Below are 21,996 nucleotides of genomic sequence, written 5' to 3'. Positions count from 1 at the left end.
CGTGAGAGCTCATGCTGTTTTCGCTACCTCATATCATAATTTCATAATGTTAATAATAATAGTAACATGAAATACAAAAAAAAAAACAAGCAACAGGGGAAACTTCACGTTCGCTAAAGCCAAATCTGAAGTCCTTTGGAATCGGTAGTGCTTGTAGCATAATCAGAAGGGTCCTTAATCAACCACAATCACAATAGCAATTCTTTTTCATGTTCTCGCTACTCATCTAGCCGACATGAAGAAAGACCTATCTAATGACGACCAGCAATACAGTGGAAATTACAGTAATTTTTAATTAATGTATGGCCAACATAATGTCTTATTTGAACAAAAAAATTAAGACATCTAGAAGAACCAGATACTGTTTTACCTATTTAACTTGGTATGTAGTAGTAGTAGTAGTAGAACGAAATGGTGATGATGAACGAAATTAAGGTATGTAAAACACCTCTGATTTATAATTGATTATTGACATCCAAGCGGATATCTTTTGCACATTTGCTTAAATGAGTTTATTGCAATCGCAATGTCATACAAAAAGAACCTTTAGAATTTTTTTTTTATATCGTGGCACTCTGAATTTATAGTTTTGTCATTTTTTTGATCCACATTCAATTCTTAACTTGAAAGACATGTTGCTTTCCATTTTTGTACAAAATTTTGCATTAGACAAAACTTAAGGTTAGGGGATTTTGAAATAGGTTCCAATTTCTACTAATAGGGAATATATTACCATAAGTAAAATCATGTAACCCTTACAAAAGAAATGCTTCATCAGTATCTCAAAAAACCCTTTGGTTTTGCATCTACTCATATATTATAAGGATTATTATTAATTTTCTCTGTGCTCGTTTTTTCGGTTATGACGGTGATGACCTCTTTGGAATACCGCTACTCCTCTTTCTATTGTCTCATTCCATATTTCAGATAATCTATATAAACCCCGTTCCCTAATTTGATGACGCTACTCGTTACCCAACATCAGTTTCTAACAGTGTTGGCCATGCTTTGATTTTTAATAAAAAAATCAAAAATCATTGTTTTTTTTTTAAATAAAAGCCACTATAAACAATATAGTACAATATACACACTAAGTATTCGTCAGAACGCGCTTTTATTGTATTGTATTGTATTTAGTTGGTCAAAGGAGTGGAACTAGTGGAAAATAGAGCATTACGTGAAAATATTTAAATTTCTGGAAGAAAAGAAAATAGCCTACGGCAGGTTTACATTAAAACAACAGATCCAAATAAATCTGGGTGCAGAGCAAATGGTAAAATCTGCAAGAAAGAAATTCCTAGGAGAGTTCAAAGACTTAAAGCACACCATGATGTTTGTGATAATAAGAAGCAAGGCACGAATACAGCTAGGCATATAATATGTTGTTTATTATTACTCATTTCTTATTTATTTAACTTTCCATCTCATAAAAGGTATTGATAAAAACGGTTTCAAAAAAATTGAGGCATTTATTATTTATGTTAATGTTTATAATTTTTAGATACTTATTTTTATTTTTTGCGATACAAGAAAAATTATTTCGTATTCATATTCTAAAAAAAAGTTAACCGTATAAATTTAATAAAATCCAATAAACCCTTTAGTAATTTTTAATTATAATAATTTATGTTTTTAATGTTTTTATTTTCTCGCGACAGCTTTGGCAATCCGCAAAGTCCACACAAAGACGAGGTTCAAACAAAGAAAAAGAAAAAAACTGAAAATCAGCCTAATTCGAGTAGTTTCGTGATGCGATTATTAACAGCTGAAAGCGAAAAGATTAACAAACAAATAGCAGATGACATCTATGAGGAGGAAAAGGCAAAATATTTTTCTTCTCTGTCAGGGCAATGTATGAATATGTCCATTGATGGGTGGTCAAACGTCCACAATGAGATATGTGCAACAATAACAACTGAAATAGTTTGTGATCTAACTTCTTCATGTAAATCACAATATGACTGCGAGGTAAAATATTTTATGACAGATAAAAATCGGAGGAAAAGACGGACTCAAAAGTTATAACTTACGGTTGCTATGCACATGTTTTGAATTTACTACGGAAAAACTTACAAATACCAGACGTCGTGTAGACTAAATTGTTAAGTATTTTCGGGATAACCATCTGGCTAGAGCGAAATTCATTCAAGCAGGATTCAACGCTTTAGTCCTTCCAAGTGATGTGTGATTGTTTAAAGAGTCACTCAGTGGGATATATTATTATGAAGAAAACAAAAACCAAACTGATTCGAGCATTTACCAAAAGGCTTAAACATTCAGCACAAGAATATTTAAGCAATTTAAAAACAATATCAGTTGCTCTTGATATTTTGCGGAGAAAAATGCTACTATCTCAGATGCTGTAGAGCAGTGGAAACATTTACAATGTATCTTCGAGAATGTTGTAGAATTACCTTAATCAAAAATAAAAAAAAATCAGGATCGTTATAAGCAGGCACTCATGACATATCATTTTATAGGCTATATGTTGCACCCTCAAAAGCAAAAATATGAGTTAACACCCGAAGAAAAGAATCTGACTTTAGAAACAATTAATAATTTATATGGAAACACTGGACTTGCCATGCCATTATTAATGAAGTTGAATGACCACAGTTGCCCATTTAAAGTTTTCGGATGAAATAATAAAAAAAGTAAATGGAACTGCTTCCTCGGCGTCAGTAGAACGAACTTTCAGCACTTTCGGTTTTGTACACTCAGATATAAGGAAAAGGATGGGGATAGAAAAAGGGGGAAATTAGTATATGTGTTCAAACTATACAAATAAGAAGCAAAAAGTGTATATTATTATATGCCTTATTTCTTTGTGATTTGCGTTTTATTTGTGATAAAATTTTTGCGTTGTGCTTTTTGTGTTGGCCTCAATAAAAAAAAGAGTTTAAAAAATAGAGGTTTCATTTAAATCATGATTGTAAATTGAAAAAAATTAAAATCACTAAGTCAGTTGTTACATTGGTGCCACTTGTGAAGTCAACGCGACTTTCAAATTTAACCATGTAGCATCCTAAATCCTGATTAATTCCGGAAATTTGACAACAAATTCCCAAGTTATGTGAAAAATTAATATAAAAACTCACTTTGCTAAAGGTAAAACAAGGTCAGGCGTTTATAATTTTTAATATTTATGTGGATTTACAACAAAAAAAACTATTCCCTAATATGAGAAGTTTATTAAGCAGGGGAAGCAAGGTAATAATTTTAACTCCGCCCCTAACAGATGGCGACGAACCTGTTTAAACAAGGGAATTATTAACGCTTGGCTTTGTGATAATGTCATAATGATTTAAAGTGATTGATGAACTGATACTATAAACCAAATAGTCGATCCCTAACAATATGAAGCTTGAAATACTCATGTGCAATGTTCTGTTTTAATTTTATATCTATTCCTAAACTAGTCCATGCAATTCTAAGAAATGTTTAAGCAACATGGTTGCCGTGTAAGGTGCCAATTCAATATTCTGGCATTATCTTACGGCTTTTTAGTTATTATAATCCCGATTATAATAGACTCCTACATCTCTCAAAAGCTAGCCGAAGCGGTGCACTAAACAATCTCTCAGTTCGCTATCTATTAGTAAGGTGATAACGACCCAATTTCGATAAACATTACATAATTTGTGAATCAAAAAAGTACACTTGATAAATTAGCACACATCACTAGCACTGGTAGGGTAGGATTTAAATCCAAATAATTTTGAGGCAAATAGAAGAAAATTCTCACCGTACGTAGTAAGTAGATAATATCGCATTCCTACAAAATTTGAAAACAACGACGTACTTAACAACACTTTACACTTTAGATGTAAAGTTTACTACGGGACGTTTTCAAATCAATTATTTGATGCTTGACGTCACATGTGATGTCTATCGGAACGCCACTGACCTCTTAGTACAAAAATGCAAATACAGTCACATAATTGGCTAAATTTTGATCTGTAATAAAAATATTTTAAATTCACTAGGCTGATTCAAAGGGCACATGTTACCTTTCAAATTTAAGGAGCCTTGATTATTTTACGAAGAATGCATATCCTGAAAGTCCTCAAATAAGTGCCTCCCGTTTGGGCTGCTAAAAGATCTTTAGCATTCACCGTGAGGTTAAATCTTAACACCGCAATAGAATTTTAATATTTCATTTATCATGTACTAAAGATTGTTTGGTAATTGCAAAGGTAAAACAATACAGCCCCACGTGAGACAGGTGCCTTACGTATCTAGCACCGCCAAAAGCTACGAATTAGGTCGTACCTTGTATAAGTACTGATCGAACATCCTGCAAACATCAACGTCACTGCCGACGCAGTAAGTGGCCTCCATACTATCACAGTTCCCGATGAGAGTAGTGATCGAAGCCACGATCGGCTTTAAATGTTCCAGCGTTGTGGCGTTTGTTTCAAGTCCGGGGTCTTCAAAAAAATACTCTCAGACGATAGTAGTGTAGATACGCAATAATCCAAAAAAAACAACCAACTGTCACATATATATATACGAAACGAAAAACCCCACGAACAAAAAAACGCAAAATAAAAAACGTTCACTACGTCAACATTGGAACGGCAACAGCGAAAATGTTTGGAAATCCTGGAGAGCGCGACCCCCGAGCTTTCGGCTCCGGTGGTTCAACAAATCCGGTTACGCGGACAGCTGTTACGACTGCACCAGCATATCGCGTTCTCTCAGTTGGCTGTGGCGATTACGACGTTTACGTCACACGTTAACGCGAACAGACCGACACAGAAGTACGAGTTGGAATAAGCGCGCGAGCACTTCTTCTCCGCCGCCACCGCCACAGCGGCCCGCCTCCCCCCCGCGCGACCCCCGTTAGCTCGCGCGCCCCCCCCACCTTCGCGTCGTTCGACGGTCGAAAGCTGCGCCAAGGCGCGCGCCTTTCGGTCGGGGCCCGCGTCGATCCAAATCTCAAAAATCCATGAAAAAGGAATAAATAATATTATAACATTCTCCCTACCCCTCGCGGCGGCTCCGGCCGCCCCACACCCACCCCCGGGCCGCGACGTTTTAAGTTACGTGTGTCGCGCGGGCGTATGTGTGTGTGTATGTGTGTATGTGTACCGCCTCCGTGGAGATGATAAAGGGTCTTTCTGGACCAAGTGATAAACCACTGCTGGTAGAAACATCCCCAAGACATTACAATATAATACGGCAACATTCTTAAATATGCACCCACATTAAAGTTTTACTCATTATTTATTTATTTACTAAAGCAAGTCCACCCACTCCACGAAAATCCAACACTGAAGCAAGATGTAGCAATAATCTTTTGATATCATTTTTAAATTTGTATAATGGTAGGTTTGTCATATGAGGACGTAGGGCCATCAATAGGTCACGTTATTTGCGACCTCTCTTATTTTTCAACAAGGTTTTCATGGACATCTACCATTTAATCCTGTTTAATTTAAATTACGGCTAATATGCTCCTAAATAAGATAGATCTTAAAAGATATTTATGATATAATCACTAGAATAATATTCCATATTTTTATATCCTTGTATACCTTCTTCTTGGTATATAAGTTGTAGATCATCATGAGGTTCTTTCATATAAAAAATGGCTGTTTATTGACTCGAGTCAGATAGATTAATTGCAAGGTTTTGGCATGTTCGGCACTGCAGCCCATTGACCGTAATGTAGTTTGCATTTTTAATATCAGACCCAGCAGCTTCTATAATAGCATACCTCGTTGCCTCTGGTTTAGTTACTCCAAACACACAAAAACACACGCTTGATAAGTTTTTCACTGACATGACATCTGATTCTCGTTTCTTCTTCTTGAAAGCATCTACATTTGGGACTTTCATCCAGCCCAATTAGGTTGAGAAGCCTCTTGAGTAAGCAGTGAGCCTGTTGGTAGATTACCGTTAATCTTATTGCCTTGCTTTCGAAGTGTAGTAAATTTTGCCGAGAAATTTGAAGGAATCTACTGGTGTCGCTTTGGTTTATCTCTCGTTATCTTGATGGCTTTCGTACCCTGGTATAATACGACCAAAAATATAGTGCATTTATTGCTTTGAACTCTTAAGTATTTTACAGTAACTTCCCAACAGATGTTTATTCTGCATTAAGTAGATCTTGCCTGAGATGGGACGTAACGGATATTTGTAAAAACTTGAAATTTTTATGTGAAAAGTAAATGGACCGTTTTAAATCTGATTAGGCATTGTTGCCGCGTTTTTTTAGTAGAAGCGTTTATTTTAACAGCAGGTGATATGTATTGTTCTTAAGAGTGCATTATGTTCGTATTTATTACCGATGTATTTAACTGTGGCGCTTCCAGTAAGTACGTATTTATGCACCTGATTCTTGAGCTTTAACCCTGCGAGACTATTTTCACTGGCTGGTTCAAAGGGTAAAGGTAAGTATTCTATTTATCTACAGGTAAGTTTGAAAATAACCATTTTTGAGTATATTCGCGGTAGATAAAGGCACGTCGTAAGTATACAGATAAATATTTATTAGAATCTTACAATTAAACATTTTTTGAAGGTTCCTGTTTTTAAATACTTTAAAAAATTTGGAGACCGTGGAATGAAACAGATGGTCTCTTGTTGGAACAAGACATGGATGACAACGCAGAATTTGAAGACGAAGTGGAGATGGTAGTCGAAACTAATGACAATTTAGGAGACGAACTACCTCAGCAAATAAAAAAAATCAATCCATTTAAAGAGCGACACGCAGATCTAATTAGGCGTATAATCAACGACGCTTATAAAGTGAACATTAGTTGCGCCAAAGAGTCGTTGCGTACTTTTTTGACGAAAATGGATTTTCAGTTCCAAACAAATAATAAAAGTCAAGCGCTAATGGAATCTCAAAGAATTTCGCAAAACAGGCCAATAGTGTATTTGGACGAAACTTCGTTCGAAAATCACGACAGTAAAAAAAGGATGGTATAACAGTTCAAGTGTGTACTGGACGTGCCATCTTCACGTGGAAAACGCATAATAATTTTTCATGCTGTGTCCAAAAATGGTTGGGTGGAAGATGCTTTTTTTTTTGTCTGCCAAAAACTTCAAAGATTCAAGTATGGATTACCATGAAAACATGACCGCAGAAATATTTTAGGACTGGTTTGAAAATAAACTGTTCCCAAAACCTAACTAACCAAAACTAACCAAAACTAACCAAAACCGTTATGGTGTTGGATAATGCCTAGTATTATTCAGCTCAAATTAGAAAAAGTGAAAATACTTCTTCAAATGAAGAAGAAATTAAAGAATTTCTGTACCAAAATGATTTATATTTTGAAGAGAGCTACACGAAAAAACAACTTATGGTATTATTAAAAATAAAACATTTTAATAAAGATTACAAAATCGATTCGATAGCACAACAAAACGGACAAGACATCTGGTATATTTAACCTCATTGAGATGATTTGGTCTGAGTTGAAAGCTCATATAAGAAGAAAAAACACTGCACCAAAATTTAATGTTAGTACCATAAACGTCATTGGGCAAGAGGTAGGTAAAATATAAGTACAAAGCTGGTCCAACTGTGAAAAACGAGTAATAAAAGAAAATCTTTATCGAGAACGATTAGTGGTGGAGTTGATCATTGAACTAGGCGATATTGACGATTTTTGAAGTGACTAATACTTTATTATTATTATATTTAACATTTTGCATGTTAATAAGGATACTTATTTAGAAATGAAAAGAAATACAACGAAATTGCTCGGCGTAAAAGATTGAAAACATACGTATATCCCGGTTGTTAGTGTAGGTTAGTTAGGCCGGTCCTGGAAGGGTTGCGGGTCTGCTCGGCAGGGTGTTCTACAAGGTGCTCCGTTTTTGGAGTAATAAACAGTAGGCAAAGTTAATCACGGGGTCGGTTCTAAAAGCACTATATTTCTGGTCTCGGTATACCTGGTCATTTATTCCTATTTCGATTGGTCCATTATGACATTTCAGGTCGACTAATTAGTTCCGAATATAAAACAAGACATGTAACCTGAGCCCAATCGAATATCACAAAGCAAAACGTCAGATAAGATAATCCAGATAAACACAGACATAAAGAAATGTATCCAGAAAACAAATTTACATGCCCTCACAACTTTATAATTATTATGAACACTATTGAAACTTACGCAATCGTAATGATTTCCTTCAACTGATTCGAGAATCATATTCCCTTTCTCATATTAACTTTCATTAAAATTATGTGACTGCAAGAGAGCAAAATCGCTGAAAACATAATTAAGTCGTATAAGTTAAGCAGAGAAGAGAAGAGCATCATTAAAAAATCACCGCTGTCAACGTTCTCGGTGGGAATATTTTTAAATATACGAGTGTGTTTCGAATGACCTTCTAATGAGAGTGGTGGTCGTTCGCCGGCCCTTTCTGTCAGTGTCTTCTTTCAAGGTCGACAACGAATGGACTGAAATAAAAATATTATATTTGTTGTATCGGTTGAACTTACGCAACGCCACTCGCTGCCCGTTTTACGAATAATAAAGTTTACCGAGTATTATAAGTGAATTTTAATCTGTTGATATGCCGTTACGCTGATATCCCGGAAGTTAAAACGTGTACGTAATGGTCGAGCACAATTGTACAGAAATTCGTCGAACTAGACGAAAATGTATTAAAATAAAAAATACGAATAAATGTTAGCTTGCCTGCTTCCGTACATAAAACACTGCATCTTCTTCTATCGCTTAAATTTAAAAACAGTTAATCTGCACAGTCAATTTTTATTCAACAGATACCATAAACTATAAAGTAGGGCTTCCCGTTTGCTTTATATTCTACATTTCAACACGGTTAGTTATTTAAATATAATTTCGTTGGAAAATAGTTTTGGATAGAGACAAGGCCTTGGACAAATTGCTGTTGGCCGTACAAAGTAACTGACAATATTGTATTTCTACCAAAAAAAAAAATGAAAAGAAAAAACTTAACCCTTTACCTACTTTTCTTTTTACCCATCTATGATTGTAGAACTGTTTATTTTCAAGTTTGTACTATCAATATTTATAATATTTTTCTACTTTCTTCTGCAAAATACATAATTATACATCCATCTAGCGTGCGGCAAGCGTTACTGAGTTTTGAAACAGTCATTTACTAAACTAGTAAAATTGTTATCATCTGTCTTTGGGGGAGTTTTGGTTTAACCCTTATTTGAAGGTACTACATAGTGCTTGAGTGAAATGTTGGAGCGATAATTTCTTCACTATAGTTTTTTCTTTTTTTATTTATCGAAATATATTTCTACCGATGTCATGTTATTTCGTGAACCCTGCGTGAATTTTAACCGACTTGACAATCCAGTCTCGTAGTGTCCTATGGTCTTTTTCTCGTCATTTTGTCGGCTGAGGCTCTTAGAATTTAATTCCTTTATTTAACGATGGCTTCGAATAAATCTTCCAGCTCTTTGGTGGTTTTTATCCTCCAATTTCCTGTCGTTGCATTACGTGTCCCAAAGTTTTGTGGTGGATATTTCTTTCCCGAATTAAAATAAATATTTTAATAATAATAATATCGGTAAGCCGTATACGACTTTGCGGCTAAAGGTGATTTATGTCAACAAAAAAGTCAATGTGAAACGGGATTTCGAGAAATGGTCAATAATAGACGCAAATGATGCAAATACACAAACGTAAAATATGAAACTTAAAAAAGATACACGATTAAAAAAAATATACCGAGACTCCAAATCCCCTGACCGATGCGTATTTAATTCGCCTCGCATTCGCCCTTATTTGTTCGCATTCCTGCTAAATTTGCCTAATTATGTTTCGGGATCATTCCGAAATCGAACTAGATAAAAAAAAACATGCCGCCGGGGAGGCGAAAAAATGACGACCAAAACCGATCAAACATACGCGCGTATCGAGACAGGTTGAAATAACGCTTTGGTTAACGCGAATATGCAACGCTCTGCAATCCTCGTAATCGATATAATATGCAATACGAACGTAAAAAAAGCCAACAGGCCGTAAAAAGTGCCTCTCCATTTATCTTGTTTATTAAATAAAACACGCGAAACCGCAAAACCTGTCAGCCGGAAAAACGTAAAATATTAAAATGTAGCTTCCACCGGGACACGTGGTGTTGGGTGATACTTTACTGAATTCTAATCTAAATGCATCGACTCAGACGTATGCACTTAATTAGCTCGCAGAAAAATTCTTGTTATGAAGTAATGGAGAAAATCGCTTCGGGATGTCACCATAATCTTCTAGAGAAAGGGACAGTGTGTATTTGCCATATTTTTCGTTTCAAAAGATAATATTTCTTTTCTTTATTTAATTTTTATTTTAACATCTCCACTCAAAGTCTATCTAATCTTTACGGACAGTGAGCAGGTTTGAATATGCTACTGTTTTTAACAACGGCCTTCCTTGTGGTACCAATCAACTTACTCAAAAATCTACCCAGCTCAACGAAACATGAAGCCATCATTACGATAGCAGAATTATACGCATAAGGAAATTTGTTAGGCTTGCGCTATAAGTAACCTGACGAAAATGTTATCTGTTGATTTTATGTGAGCATTTTCACATTTATTTATAGTAAAAAGGGTGTACAGGCATGCTCAATGTTAATATGCTTTTGTGCTTTGATGTCCTGCTCAGGTTAGCTTAACAGTTTATAATTAGGATTTATTACATATGATCGATATACGGGCAGTCATTGTGACGTGATTGTCTATTGGGGCACACACCTAAGCTTTGATTGCCACCTGATTTAGCCCTCGGGTAAATTCCGTTATTGTATGGAGGGGGGCAGAGGGATATGTTTTTAAGATCCTTAAGTCTGAGGGATGCAGTCTTTCGGAGGGCATATGCACAATATATATTCTACCGTTTGCTCGTCATCCAAGCATAACATATACGGTCTGTTTGTGCAGCGTCATCCCTATATGAGGATGCTCTCATATTTGCACTGATCATTACTAATTGGGTGTCGGTCATAAGATTTTTCGTAGGAACTTCTATCGTTGTCTTCGAATTGTATTCAATCTCAAAGCGATCGTCATCTGAGGACAAGGGTAGCGCTCTGCTCAGTTCCTTGATAAGGGGTTGGCTTTTTCGTTTCCTTGCTATCTACTATATGCTTATTAACGTTCCGTAACTGGGAGTTTATGTTATGTAAACACGTGCTACAAATTTAGCATGCACTTGCTTTTTTACCTCAATTTTTCTTCAAGCCAATATGAAAAGCTTTTGTGAGTTAAATCCGACACGTACCACACTGTAATCAAATCGTAAAAAGTTGGCAATAAGTTCTTAAATCGATATTTGTTTTATGGCTTGCGAAGGGCTAATACGATGCAATGCAATACGTTAGAAACACGTCTACTAAAACTACACTGCGAAAACCACGTAGCGATAAAGCGCGCAACTGCAAATGTTACCACTCAAGCAATGACATTAGTTGCGTCGTTCAGAATTTTGAAGTCGTTCTTATAAAATTGGGAATATTCTGAAGCATAATGGCTCGAGATGGAGGATAACCCCAGAAATGTGTACATTTTAATATTAATTTCAAATATCCTTTTTTAATTTAACAAAAGAATAATTTCGATCATAATAAGGGATTACAAAAAAAATCTCCGCTTGTCTAATTTTATGCAAATAATGTTTGCAATTGTGTAGTTATATACATATGTTAAAATTAGTTTCCGAAATCTTCCGAATATCGACCTAACTTCATTTTTGTCGTAACGCGTCATTAACATTTTCTTAGAAAAATAAAGTGTTCACATAACCTATTTCAAATAATTTCAACTATTATATTAAGAATAAGAATGCATTTTACTAGGGCGTATAAGTATGTCTCGCTGCCAAGTCAAATCTATGAAAGGACGCCGACATAAAACTGTAAAAATTTATCTTCGTAAAATGTTGCCTAAGGAAATCCAACGCCATCCCGTTTATAAAACTTAAAAATATTCATAAGTAGAATCTTGTAGAAAATTGTTTAAATACAGCTGCCAAGTATGTAATAATTCTCTAAGGATATTCAAGAAGCCCGAAATAAACACTTGAGGCAATATGGCAGTAGATTCGGCCGGAAGACGTTAAGGATCGACAATCTGTTCAATCAGATCCACTAATTTCCAGCCTAGAAAGATCGTATCCCAAAAAAGCCCTAAACTGTATTCACAGGCTACACGACTTCTTAAATCTGAGGGATCGCACGAGTCGCAGAATTTGATAGAGGAAAAAGTCGACAAAGGCAAATAAATCGACGAAAGATTCGATGAGAACTGCGACGAACATAGCTCCGAAGAATTTGACGAAGACTTGTTCGAAACATCAAAATAATTCGTTTGTCTTGTAGTGGACATCTTCTTGCCCCTACTTCAGTACTTAAATATATTATATATTATGTAGATATCTAACCTTGCGTGCATAGAAATCGGCCCACTGTACATTTTTGATTTTAGTTTTTTTCTAGAAACTACTCATCTGACCCAAACAATAAACATGCATGCATATTTGGAAAACAATTTAATATGCTTTAGTATGAGTTTAAATTTGTCAAGAGTGCTGATCTTTTATATAAAGAAATGAAATACGTTCATGCAGTAGTTATAGTCATAGTAACAAACTTGTTACAGACTAAAATTAATCGCCTTTGCAAAAATTGTGTTAACTTGATGCATACTACACCGCAAAAAGCCGCTCAAGTTATCGCTTTAACCGAAAGTGGGCTTCGCCGGCGAGCTGTTGCTCGACAACTGGAAATCACACGCGCAGCAGTTCGAAGAGTACGCCAACGGTATGAGGAGACTGAATCCTTTGCTAGGCGCCCTGGAACAGGCAGAAGGCTAATTACAACTGAACTGCTAGTGATGACCGCTATATTGAATTAACAATAATAAGAAATCGTCACCTTAATGCGGTTCAAGTGCAACAACAACTTCAAGAAGTTCGAAGAGTGGCTATTAGTCAGTGGACAGTGAGAAGAAGACTGAAGGAAAATAACCTGATCCCATAAACTACTACAATTGGTCCAAAACTTACTTCAGCTCATCAACAATTACACCTACGCTTTGTGCGAGATAATATGAATTGGACATTGGACCAATGGGGGTCTGTTCTATTCTCAGAGGGGACCAGAATATGCCTTTTTACTAGTGACCGACGAAAAAAAGTGTAACGATGACCAGGAGAGCGCTTGGCAGAATGATGCAAGGACGAGCGAAGCCCTGCATGATATCGGGTGCAATTTCTATGGACGCACGAACCGACCTTGTTTTCATTCGTAGGGGCGGCCGTGGTCGAGGGCGAGGAGGTTTAACAGGTGATAGGTACCATCGAGGATATTTAGTCAGATCACGTGGTACCATATGGCGACTACATTGGAGAATTCATTTTTATGCATGCGCACCGCAAGGATCGTGGAAAATTACATTACAGAAATCGGTTTTCGAATTATGGAGTGGTCAGCATGCAATCTTGACAAAATCCGATCCAACATTTATAGCACAAGCTAAAACGGAGAATTCGAGCTAGACTTCGTACCCCAACCCCTATCCTAGAGTTTATTGTTCCAGTAGAGGAAGAGTGGCTTAATATTCCACAAGAAACAATGGCGAACTTGATTAGATCAATGCTTAATCGAGTAAGAGATGTTATTATGGCAAGAGGGGGTCATACCCATTATTAAAAAATAAGTGCTGAGTTGCTGATTGCCAAATAACCCTATTTGTTTTTAGTAATAAAAAGAGTTAATTTGTTAAACCTAAAGGCATAAATAAATAAATTTAAACCCGTATTAAAGCATATTAAGTTGTCTTTCAAACAACACAATTTTTTTTATCTAATCAGTACGTTCTAAAAGAAATGAAATTGAAGTCAAAAATTCGAAATGGGCCGGTTTCTATGCACGCAAGTGTATTATGTTCCTTTAATTTCGGAAAATTAGCACCGAATTCGTAATCAAACTCATTTTCGGAGAATGTGATCAGCAATATTGATTTCGCCATTTTGAGTTAAGAATTAATACCGAGTTCTTACTCACTTACTTACTTCACTTGTTGCCAAATTTTTACGATCTGGTTACAGTGTGCGTCCTCATCTCGCCGAAGATCCCCCAAAAACATCCAGTTTTAGCCGAATCGGGCGGCAATGAAGTGCCGTCATCGAACACAATCGGGAGGTACACATAAAAGGGGTATCTGTCCCCATAATCCGGAGTATCGTGTCTAGGGACGGGCGGCGTGCCGCCGTCGACCGTAGCTGGCGGGCGGCGGCGGCGGCGTGCCTTCTGCCCGCTTTTACGCTGTTGTCATCGTCGGTTTATTGCCCACGAGATCAAAAGTAGGATTGTCGACGCCATTACCATTTTACAGTGTCAAAATATCCGCGCCCGTCGTACGCGGATCGTTTTGCCGACCCACGCCAAGGTCGTTCGTTGCACCGCGATTTGGATCGGATCAGGATTGGATTGTCGTCGTTACGTCATTACGTAACGGTCGCGAATACCGCACACGCTTCCTCGTTTTATTTTTGGGACACTTTCTTTAATCGAGTCGGACCATTTGATACGCGTCGCAAAGTGAACCGTTTCACTCTCTCCTCTGACTGACATACGAGGTACACCCAAAATCAACGACCGTTATATGGGATGCTACAAATTCGCTTCTAAAAGCGATCTGGGTATTTTCAAAGTGACCACAGAAAATGTCATGCATGTGTGACCTACATGTATGCGAAGATGCTGTTTGCCACGGACCAGCATGATTATGGTTTAAACATAAAACTCTATTGTGAACGATGTGTGATGAAGATGAGAATCTTGTCTGCATCACACTTGTACCAAGTAGTAATCTGAATTTTGTCCACACACCATATACCACATACATGTATGCACGTTAATGCTAGCGCGTTGATTCAGTTTGAAGGAAACCTGCGCGATGCACATGTTTGTCACACACTAGAGAATATCAACGCACAAGGATGAATGACTCTCGTGTAGGACATACATACAAGCCGGGGTAGAGCCGCCTTAAGAGTTATGAAGTCTATTACAGTGGCTTAGGAAATATTTTTGATAATTTTTATTTATAACTCAACACAGTTACCCACAAGCACGTAGCGAAGAACTACGTAGATTCGATCTCCAGCTTTTAATAGGCAATAAATTCTAAGACCAATCTGATTGATTACCACTTTATCCCTCCCACATTTTAGAATTTAGACTTATTTGTACATCAAGCATTGTTTTTATTATAAAATAGTATTTAGTTTACCGAACAAGGAAAAGCAATAAAAAGCAAGAAAATTAAGTGACAGGCAAAACTAGCCACAGAAATAGAAAATGTTATGGTAGGGCTCCAATACTCTCGAAGAGTTTGAACTCGTTTATTTCAAATAATAACAAACTGTCTTTTAGCGAATGAGTTATTTTTTGGTTTGTTAATTGTGGTTTATGAAACGAAAATTTAGTTTTGAATGTTTGTTGCAATTTCTAAAGCTAAAATTTGAAAACTTGGCATGTCATATATTGAGGTCCAGTTAAAATGTTAAAACGATATAATTTTGAAGAATATTCCGTATATATAAATTTAAAATTTGATAATATATAATTAAATTTTCATTAGTCATCCTACCTTCTGCTTAAGAAAGAGTCTTCAATACTGAAATCCTTCAAATATTGTGACAACATTCCTGCATGTTTCTGACAAGCGGAGTATATTGGAGAGACATGTTGGATAGACGGATTTTACGCTTTTTTATTCTTCTATAAAAATTTTACATATAAAACTCCATCTTATGTCTACAAGAAACTAAACTCGTACTCATGATCAAAGTCTAAAAAAAATATGCCCCCTCACTATTCGCGAACATAAAAAGCAAATATTAAAAATAGTATATTATGCAACAAGTGCGGTAAACGGCATTTGACTCAAGAGTTTATTTGACGGAGGGAGTGTTTAATAAACCAGTGACTTAAAAAGTTTACCGAACGTGTTACATACTATACTTTTTCTACTACCATTAATTTTTGGGTAAATTTTCGCAAAACAACACGAATACATTCACTAACATGACAGTCAGAATTGACACACGTCAAAATTCAAGGCATGGAAAACATCTCCGAAAACATCCGATTGCTCCAAACCCGTGCAGTAAAATCCCGGAAGAGTACGAAGTGGCTCGGATTCATGGGAAACGAAACTAACGTGGTAAAGTGACGCTTCCCGCACACGAGATTGGTGTGTAATGTGTAAAATGTGTTTTTGCTATATTTTTTTAGAAATCATATAATTATAATTTTAATATAAGCTATTCTTGTGTTTCAACATCGCTTCACCCGGGTCGGGTTTAGATGCTGCTTTAGAGAACGTTTTCTCTGGACTGATTACACTTACATAAGTCAACGTTATTAAATTTTGCTAACTGAGGATAACAAATGTCTTATTATTATTATTACATAATTAACGAAAAAGCTACTTCGAATATTTCTAAATCGAAATTTAATTTTATTCCCTTGACAAAATTTAGTGTTCAACATTTTAATCGTAAATTTAAGCTTTAATTGGATATTCGCATTTCCTATATCATAATACATCTTTAAAATTAAATTAAAATAACTTTGAAAACCCTATAATCTTATTGTAACGTGTGTGCCAATTATTTGTACCAATCGCTTGGGAGACCAAAGCTGAAAAAAATGTTTTTACATCGCAAAGATAAAATTCCGGAGGCATTGGGCATTAAAATTATCCCATAAAACGGCCGTTTTTATTGGCTACTTAATTAACCGCACTTAAAATGTATTTTATTTTTATACCACCTCTACTTTCCCTTTGCTGTTCTTATTTGGTTCCCATTGCGATTGATCATTGGCGTATCATTATTGGCAAATGAATGTTGACAATTATCAAAATTCTCGTTTTAAAATATCGTCGGTTTATTTAAAAAGCGGACATAAAATAGACCGATCGTCGAGTGTTAATTTTGGAGAGATTGTAAGCGAGCACTTTCTTTCTTGCTTTCTTACAATTTTATGCCTGTTCTTGTCAATGTTGCGTAATTGACTTAATTGTGTATTATTTGCTTTTGCTAAGTGCTAACGAGTAGTTTTGGAAACGAGAAAGTCGATCTTTGTTTAATAATTGGTACACAGAAACTGCTTCCTTTCATTTTATTGGATATGGTTTTTGAAAGTGGATTATGACTATACAGCAAATTGGTATCATTGCGCAAGTGAATATAGTAAAAGAGATACAGGAATATAACCTATAGATTCTAAATTATCATTCAAGGTCCATTCAAGCATTACAAACTCAGAGATATTTTCTACACAATGAAATGAATATCCGTACAACTTGAGCCCCATGTGAGTCACAACAAAATGCCTTTTGCCCTTCTCAAAATCTGCATTTCTTCAAGTATCTTTTGGCATCATCTCCCAACGTCTTTTTAGAACGTCCCACCGAATTCTTCCGTTTGATATTTCTCAAAACACTTACATATTACCCCACAGCCACCACTTATTGTCTATTATGGACTTTTGTCAATAAAATTTTCCTCTGCTTTGATATCGCTACAGTTCCTATTATATATGAGATAGATCGTAATGACTTTTTTATTTAGTCATAAACCTTTAGTCAACACCTTTAAATATTCAGAGCTCATTTAATGAGCAAAAATAACCACAATATAAAGTGAAGAAAGCTAAAGAGCTCCGGAATTGTAATTTGTTAATCCGATGAATAATCAAAAAAACTTCTGCCTTTTTGTCAAACCAAATGTTATGGATCCCAAAAGCAGTTGCAAGTACTTCTTTAAGTGAAAAATTGGCTATGTCAAGTCCCCAAAATCCAAATCTGCTTCGGGCGATATCAGGAATTCTGCTGCTGATATAAACAATTCATCTGCGACATCCCACGATATGGGCACATGGAGTAGGGTAGTTGTTCTCTTTTCTTTATTTTGAATCAAATTTATCAAAAACTCTAAAATATTTTATTTCCATTTCGTGTATATTTATTCATCTTCGATGTTCGATCCTACTCTATCTACAAGATCGTTCTCAATTTGTATCCCTTATGTTTTATAACGGTAAGAGAATGAAAAGCGTAAATTCAGCTGGGATTTTCTTGTGGTAAACATTTTAGGAACCATTTTGGCACTACTGTGTTCATGTTAAAATTCAAATGTCCAATTTGCTTAAATCGCTGATGACATTTTTTTTCAATAAATTATAACATTACTATATTTTAAATGGTTGAAGCTGTTGTAAGTCTTGTTATTTAATAGCCATTGCTGGTATACTATCACCTATCTTTTAAACGGAACTGTGAAACTTCATTTGATAAGTGTTCGTGTTACATTTCTATTAGGTTAAAAAACACATGTGCTTAGAACTTGGTTTTTAATTATTAGTTCTTTGTAAACAGACAAGTTCGTAAAAAAATAGTTAAATTAAAAAAAAAGTTTGTCATGGCAAAAGAAAACGATCTACTTGCCGTGCAACGGGAGTAATCTTTAAAAGCTGGTGCTCTCGTGTCGACTATCGAAACTCGATCAAGTGCAAAGTGAAATACCGAATTCTTGTGGATTACAGCGATCCGAATTGACCTACTCGGTTTAATGCGACGCCTTTCCGGCCTCCGGGACCGCTTCCCTGTCACATTCGAGTCTCGTGGCGTCTGTTGCACAAATCACCCTCGCAGGATAAGGGTTGCCGCTGTTTGTCGGCTACGACGTCGTCGCAGCATTTGGTATGTCACCGCCTCTTTAATGGGATTCCAACTATATACGACTGTTTAAGATTGCATAACAACTTTCGATTTGTAAATTGTATTGTTTTCAGCTGTCAGCAGGGCTGTTAAAACATATTAGCATATTAGCGTAAGGATGATAGAGGGGGATTCATTCTGAACGTTTCATTCAAAGGGAACTTTTACAAATTCTGAAAACGGTCTTAATAGGTATTCGCCCCTATTTGGCAAAAAATTGCAAATTCAGCGTTGTCAGATCTACCTGACGCTTATGGCAACTATCACAAATACAATTAGCAATAATTAAAAACGACGTAATCGCAACAACAGACACAACCCTCAAATCTAACTATTTTTTTTTTGCTATTCCTACGCTAAATTCCTATTAAGAAAACTGCTGCGTAAATTAATTTAACGACCAAAAACCCAACCAAATCATAACAATAAACTCATTTTTTTTAATGCAACACCCTAGCAACGTTATTAGACCTTCGAATACACCACGAACGTTCCTGCAATATTTCTAGGCATATTTGACCGAACTTATCTAGAGTTTTTCGCCTTATTTTGGCAAAAATGCGCATTTTGGAGACTCAATATAATTATTCCAAATTGACATGTTTGTCGAACCCAAGAAAAATAAGTGACTTCGGTTCACTTGCGCACATAAATTTTTAAATAAAATTCAATTGATTATTTTTTTTAAAATATAGGTGCATATTAACAAAAGTTACTTCAAATTCTGTGAAGGATTCGAATCGGTAACAAAATACAGGCTGTCCAAATTAAAATTCCAACGTTGCCATTCAAATTAGGAATGCCAAATTTATTTATTTCTTCTTCTTCTGATAGAGCACCGTTCAATATGCCTAAAAAAATAGAATATTCCAAAGCAACATAAACAGGCAAACATCCATGACGAAATGTAGGTAGTAAAAATAGTTGAAAGTTTGAAAACAGGTTCAACATTGACATTTTTGATAAAAGAACATTAAAAAATAGGTTATTTCTTCAAAATACCGAAATATGTTACTATTTACAAAACTTCTGGAATCCTCCTGCGTGGTTGTTGTTGAGTCGAACTTGCTAACGTTTCGCCAAACATCCTGTTGGCTTCTTCAGAGCTGAACTGAAACTGCAGTTAATAAATACACCAATTTAGGAAAGTTTTTAAACATTTTCATTTACCCGTCAAAATTAACATTTTTTATAAATTTTCTGTTAAGCACTCGATTTCAAAGAACATGTGTGCGACCTATAGAAATCGTGAAAGTTGATGCAAAGTTAATATTATCGTTTGAACATTTTAAAATCAAATAAAGTTAGATGATTTTATTACAATTCAAACCTGTTTCTTTGTTTCATCTACAGCTCAACCAGGCGTCATCGATGACGCGATTTTTAAAGCTGCAATCTCGCATTTCATCGAGTAGGCTGTGAGAAATAGCCTTCAAATTAAAAAAAATGATCCATCAGAAAGGTGACTCATCAAACTTCCTGACAAACACATATCATTTTTGAGGATGTACACCAGAAACAGGAAGCTTGTTACCAGATTGTTTTCTTATGAGAGACTTGGAATTTTCAAAATTTAAAACTCGCAACTTTAATGGCAAAGAACGATCACCATCACATGTGTATTGGATTTACAAAAATTTGCTTTTTTAAAATATGTATTATGCTTGCAATCAATAAAAATGGATTCATGAAGGTGATTCTAATGATTTGAGAGACTCAAAATAGCAAATGAGCAAATAAAGTGACGGTAGCGCTGTCCGCTAGGATGTATCAAAAAAAAGTTAGGTTGAATCAACCAGATTAATAAAAAATGTTTCAATTTGATGCGCGCTAGTGTTTATAATGGTAATGTATTAATAGACAATACACAAGAATAGACTGATAGCTACGTCCGTGGGCTCTAAATGGTTGTAGAAGAGATGGCCAAAAATGTAGAGAAAGGGGCGACAATTTAATTTTGCAGGAAGGGTGGGAGTGCGCTTACTATAGGCGTTATGGTTGGCAGCTGGTCACCTCCAATTTTTTTCGTCAGAAACATGAGTTCTCAATCTTACATTAATAATGTATTATAATCTGTAGCGTAATTTTGTATTCAGCAGTTAGTGGAAACTACATCCAACTAACTACTTCCCAAAATATTAATAAAATATATTTACATTTACTGGGTGGTGCAATTTCGATTTCACGCACTACAGTATAAAAGTTTTAATTCAATCTCTTACAATATTTTACGTCACTCCGGAAGGAAGGAAAAAAATGGAGACGGAAAAATCGGCAAAGTGGGGCAGTCACGACGTTGAACAAAAACGGCTTTTATTACAAGATAATAGACACCATAAATCCATTAGTCTTGCTTACTTAGCAGAATTTCCTGCTATAATAACCAATAATAAACAGGCCGCGTTAACTTCTTGGTCCAAACCCTTCGTAAAATTAAATGCGTGACGCATAATCGAAACCGTTTTTATCGACCTTAACGTTTCATTTTTTTTTCTTCCATCGATTGAAGTGATGCGTCTTTTTGCGCAATAGAATATTCCCTGCAGCGCGTACGAACTTTAATCATATTGTATAATGGGATCTGCAAACTAGACCCCTCAATTACAATACTTCAAATTATTGAATATTTCTACACTTTTGTTAAAAATGATTTAGTAAAATTACACCGACCTATTTTGGCAACTTTCGACCTGAGTAAGAAGTAACTAAGTAAACATATTTATTTCTTTAATTGTCCATTTACAACGTCCACGTAAAGGATGGCATGTGGTTGAATATAGTGTCTTTTTTTTTCGTGTTTAAAAGCGAATTTTGTGGCCAATTATTAGATCCATTTTTACATACTTACTTAAACGTTAGGTCATATGGAATTAAAATAAAAAAACATGCAAAAGTAAACGCCTCATGAAAAGTGTTCAGTTGGACAACACCATATCGCTAGGAAAATTTGTTATCAGCAACTGAAAAAAATACAATTTTCAAGCGGATCCATCAATAATTGCATAATGTTTTTAAAAAACACAATCATAGTTTCGATCTTATATTTTATTTTTAAACTAGCAATTGAATTTGCATATATTAAATGACAAAGCGACATACAAAAGCGAAGAACTTAAACTAAAATCAATTAAAAATAGGAAAAGCAGAATAGGCCACCTTTTAGACTGTCGAACCTGCGACGTTGTTGTTTTATTATTGCTTTTTTTTGCTATTGTAGGAATTTTTATAGTATTGTTTAG

General features: G+C 35.5%; 1 protein-coding gene across 3 annotated transcripts in view; it reads right to left on the bottom strand.

Annotated features, from left to right (window-relative positions):
- LOC132704172 (TOX high mobility group box family member 4-like) overlaps nucleotides 1-21,996 on the bottom strand; it is a 428,384-nt gene that overhangs the window by 171,052 nt on the left and 235,336 nt on the right. The window contains exon 1 of one of the 3 annotated variants that reach the window (XM_060674019.1): nucleotides 4,273-4,780. The exons of the other annotated variants lie outside the window; for them this stretch is intronic. Coding sequence (XP_060530002.1) covers nucleotides 4,273-4,341 — 69 coding nt within the window. The 5' untranslated portion in view covers nucleotides 4,342-4,780. Of the gene's footprint in view, nucleotides 1-4,272; nucleotides 4,781-21,996 lie in introns of those variants that run through there. 3 annotated transcript variants of the gene reach the window in all.

This window comes from Cylas formicarius, unplaced genomic scaffold (genome assembly GCF_029955315.1).
Source record: "Cylas formicarius isolate icCylForm1 unplaced genomic scaffold, icCylForm1.1 PGA_scaffold_6__28_contigs__length_40554024, whole genome shotgun sequence".
Lineage (NCBI taxonomy): Eukaryota > Metazoa > Arthropoda > Insecta > Coleoptera > Brentidae > Cylas > Cylas formicarius.
Note: the sequence above shows the minus strand (reverse complement) of the source record. Positions and strands in the feature narration are given on the sequence as shown.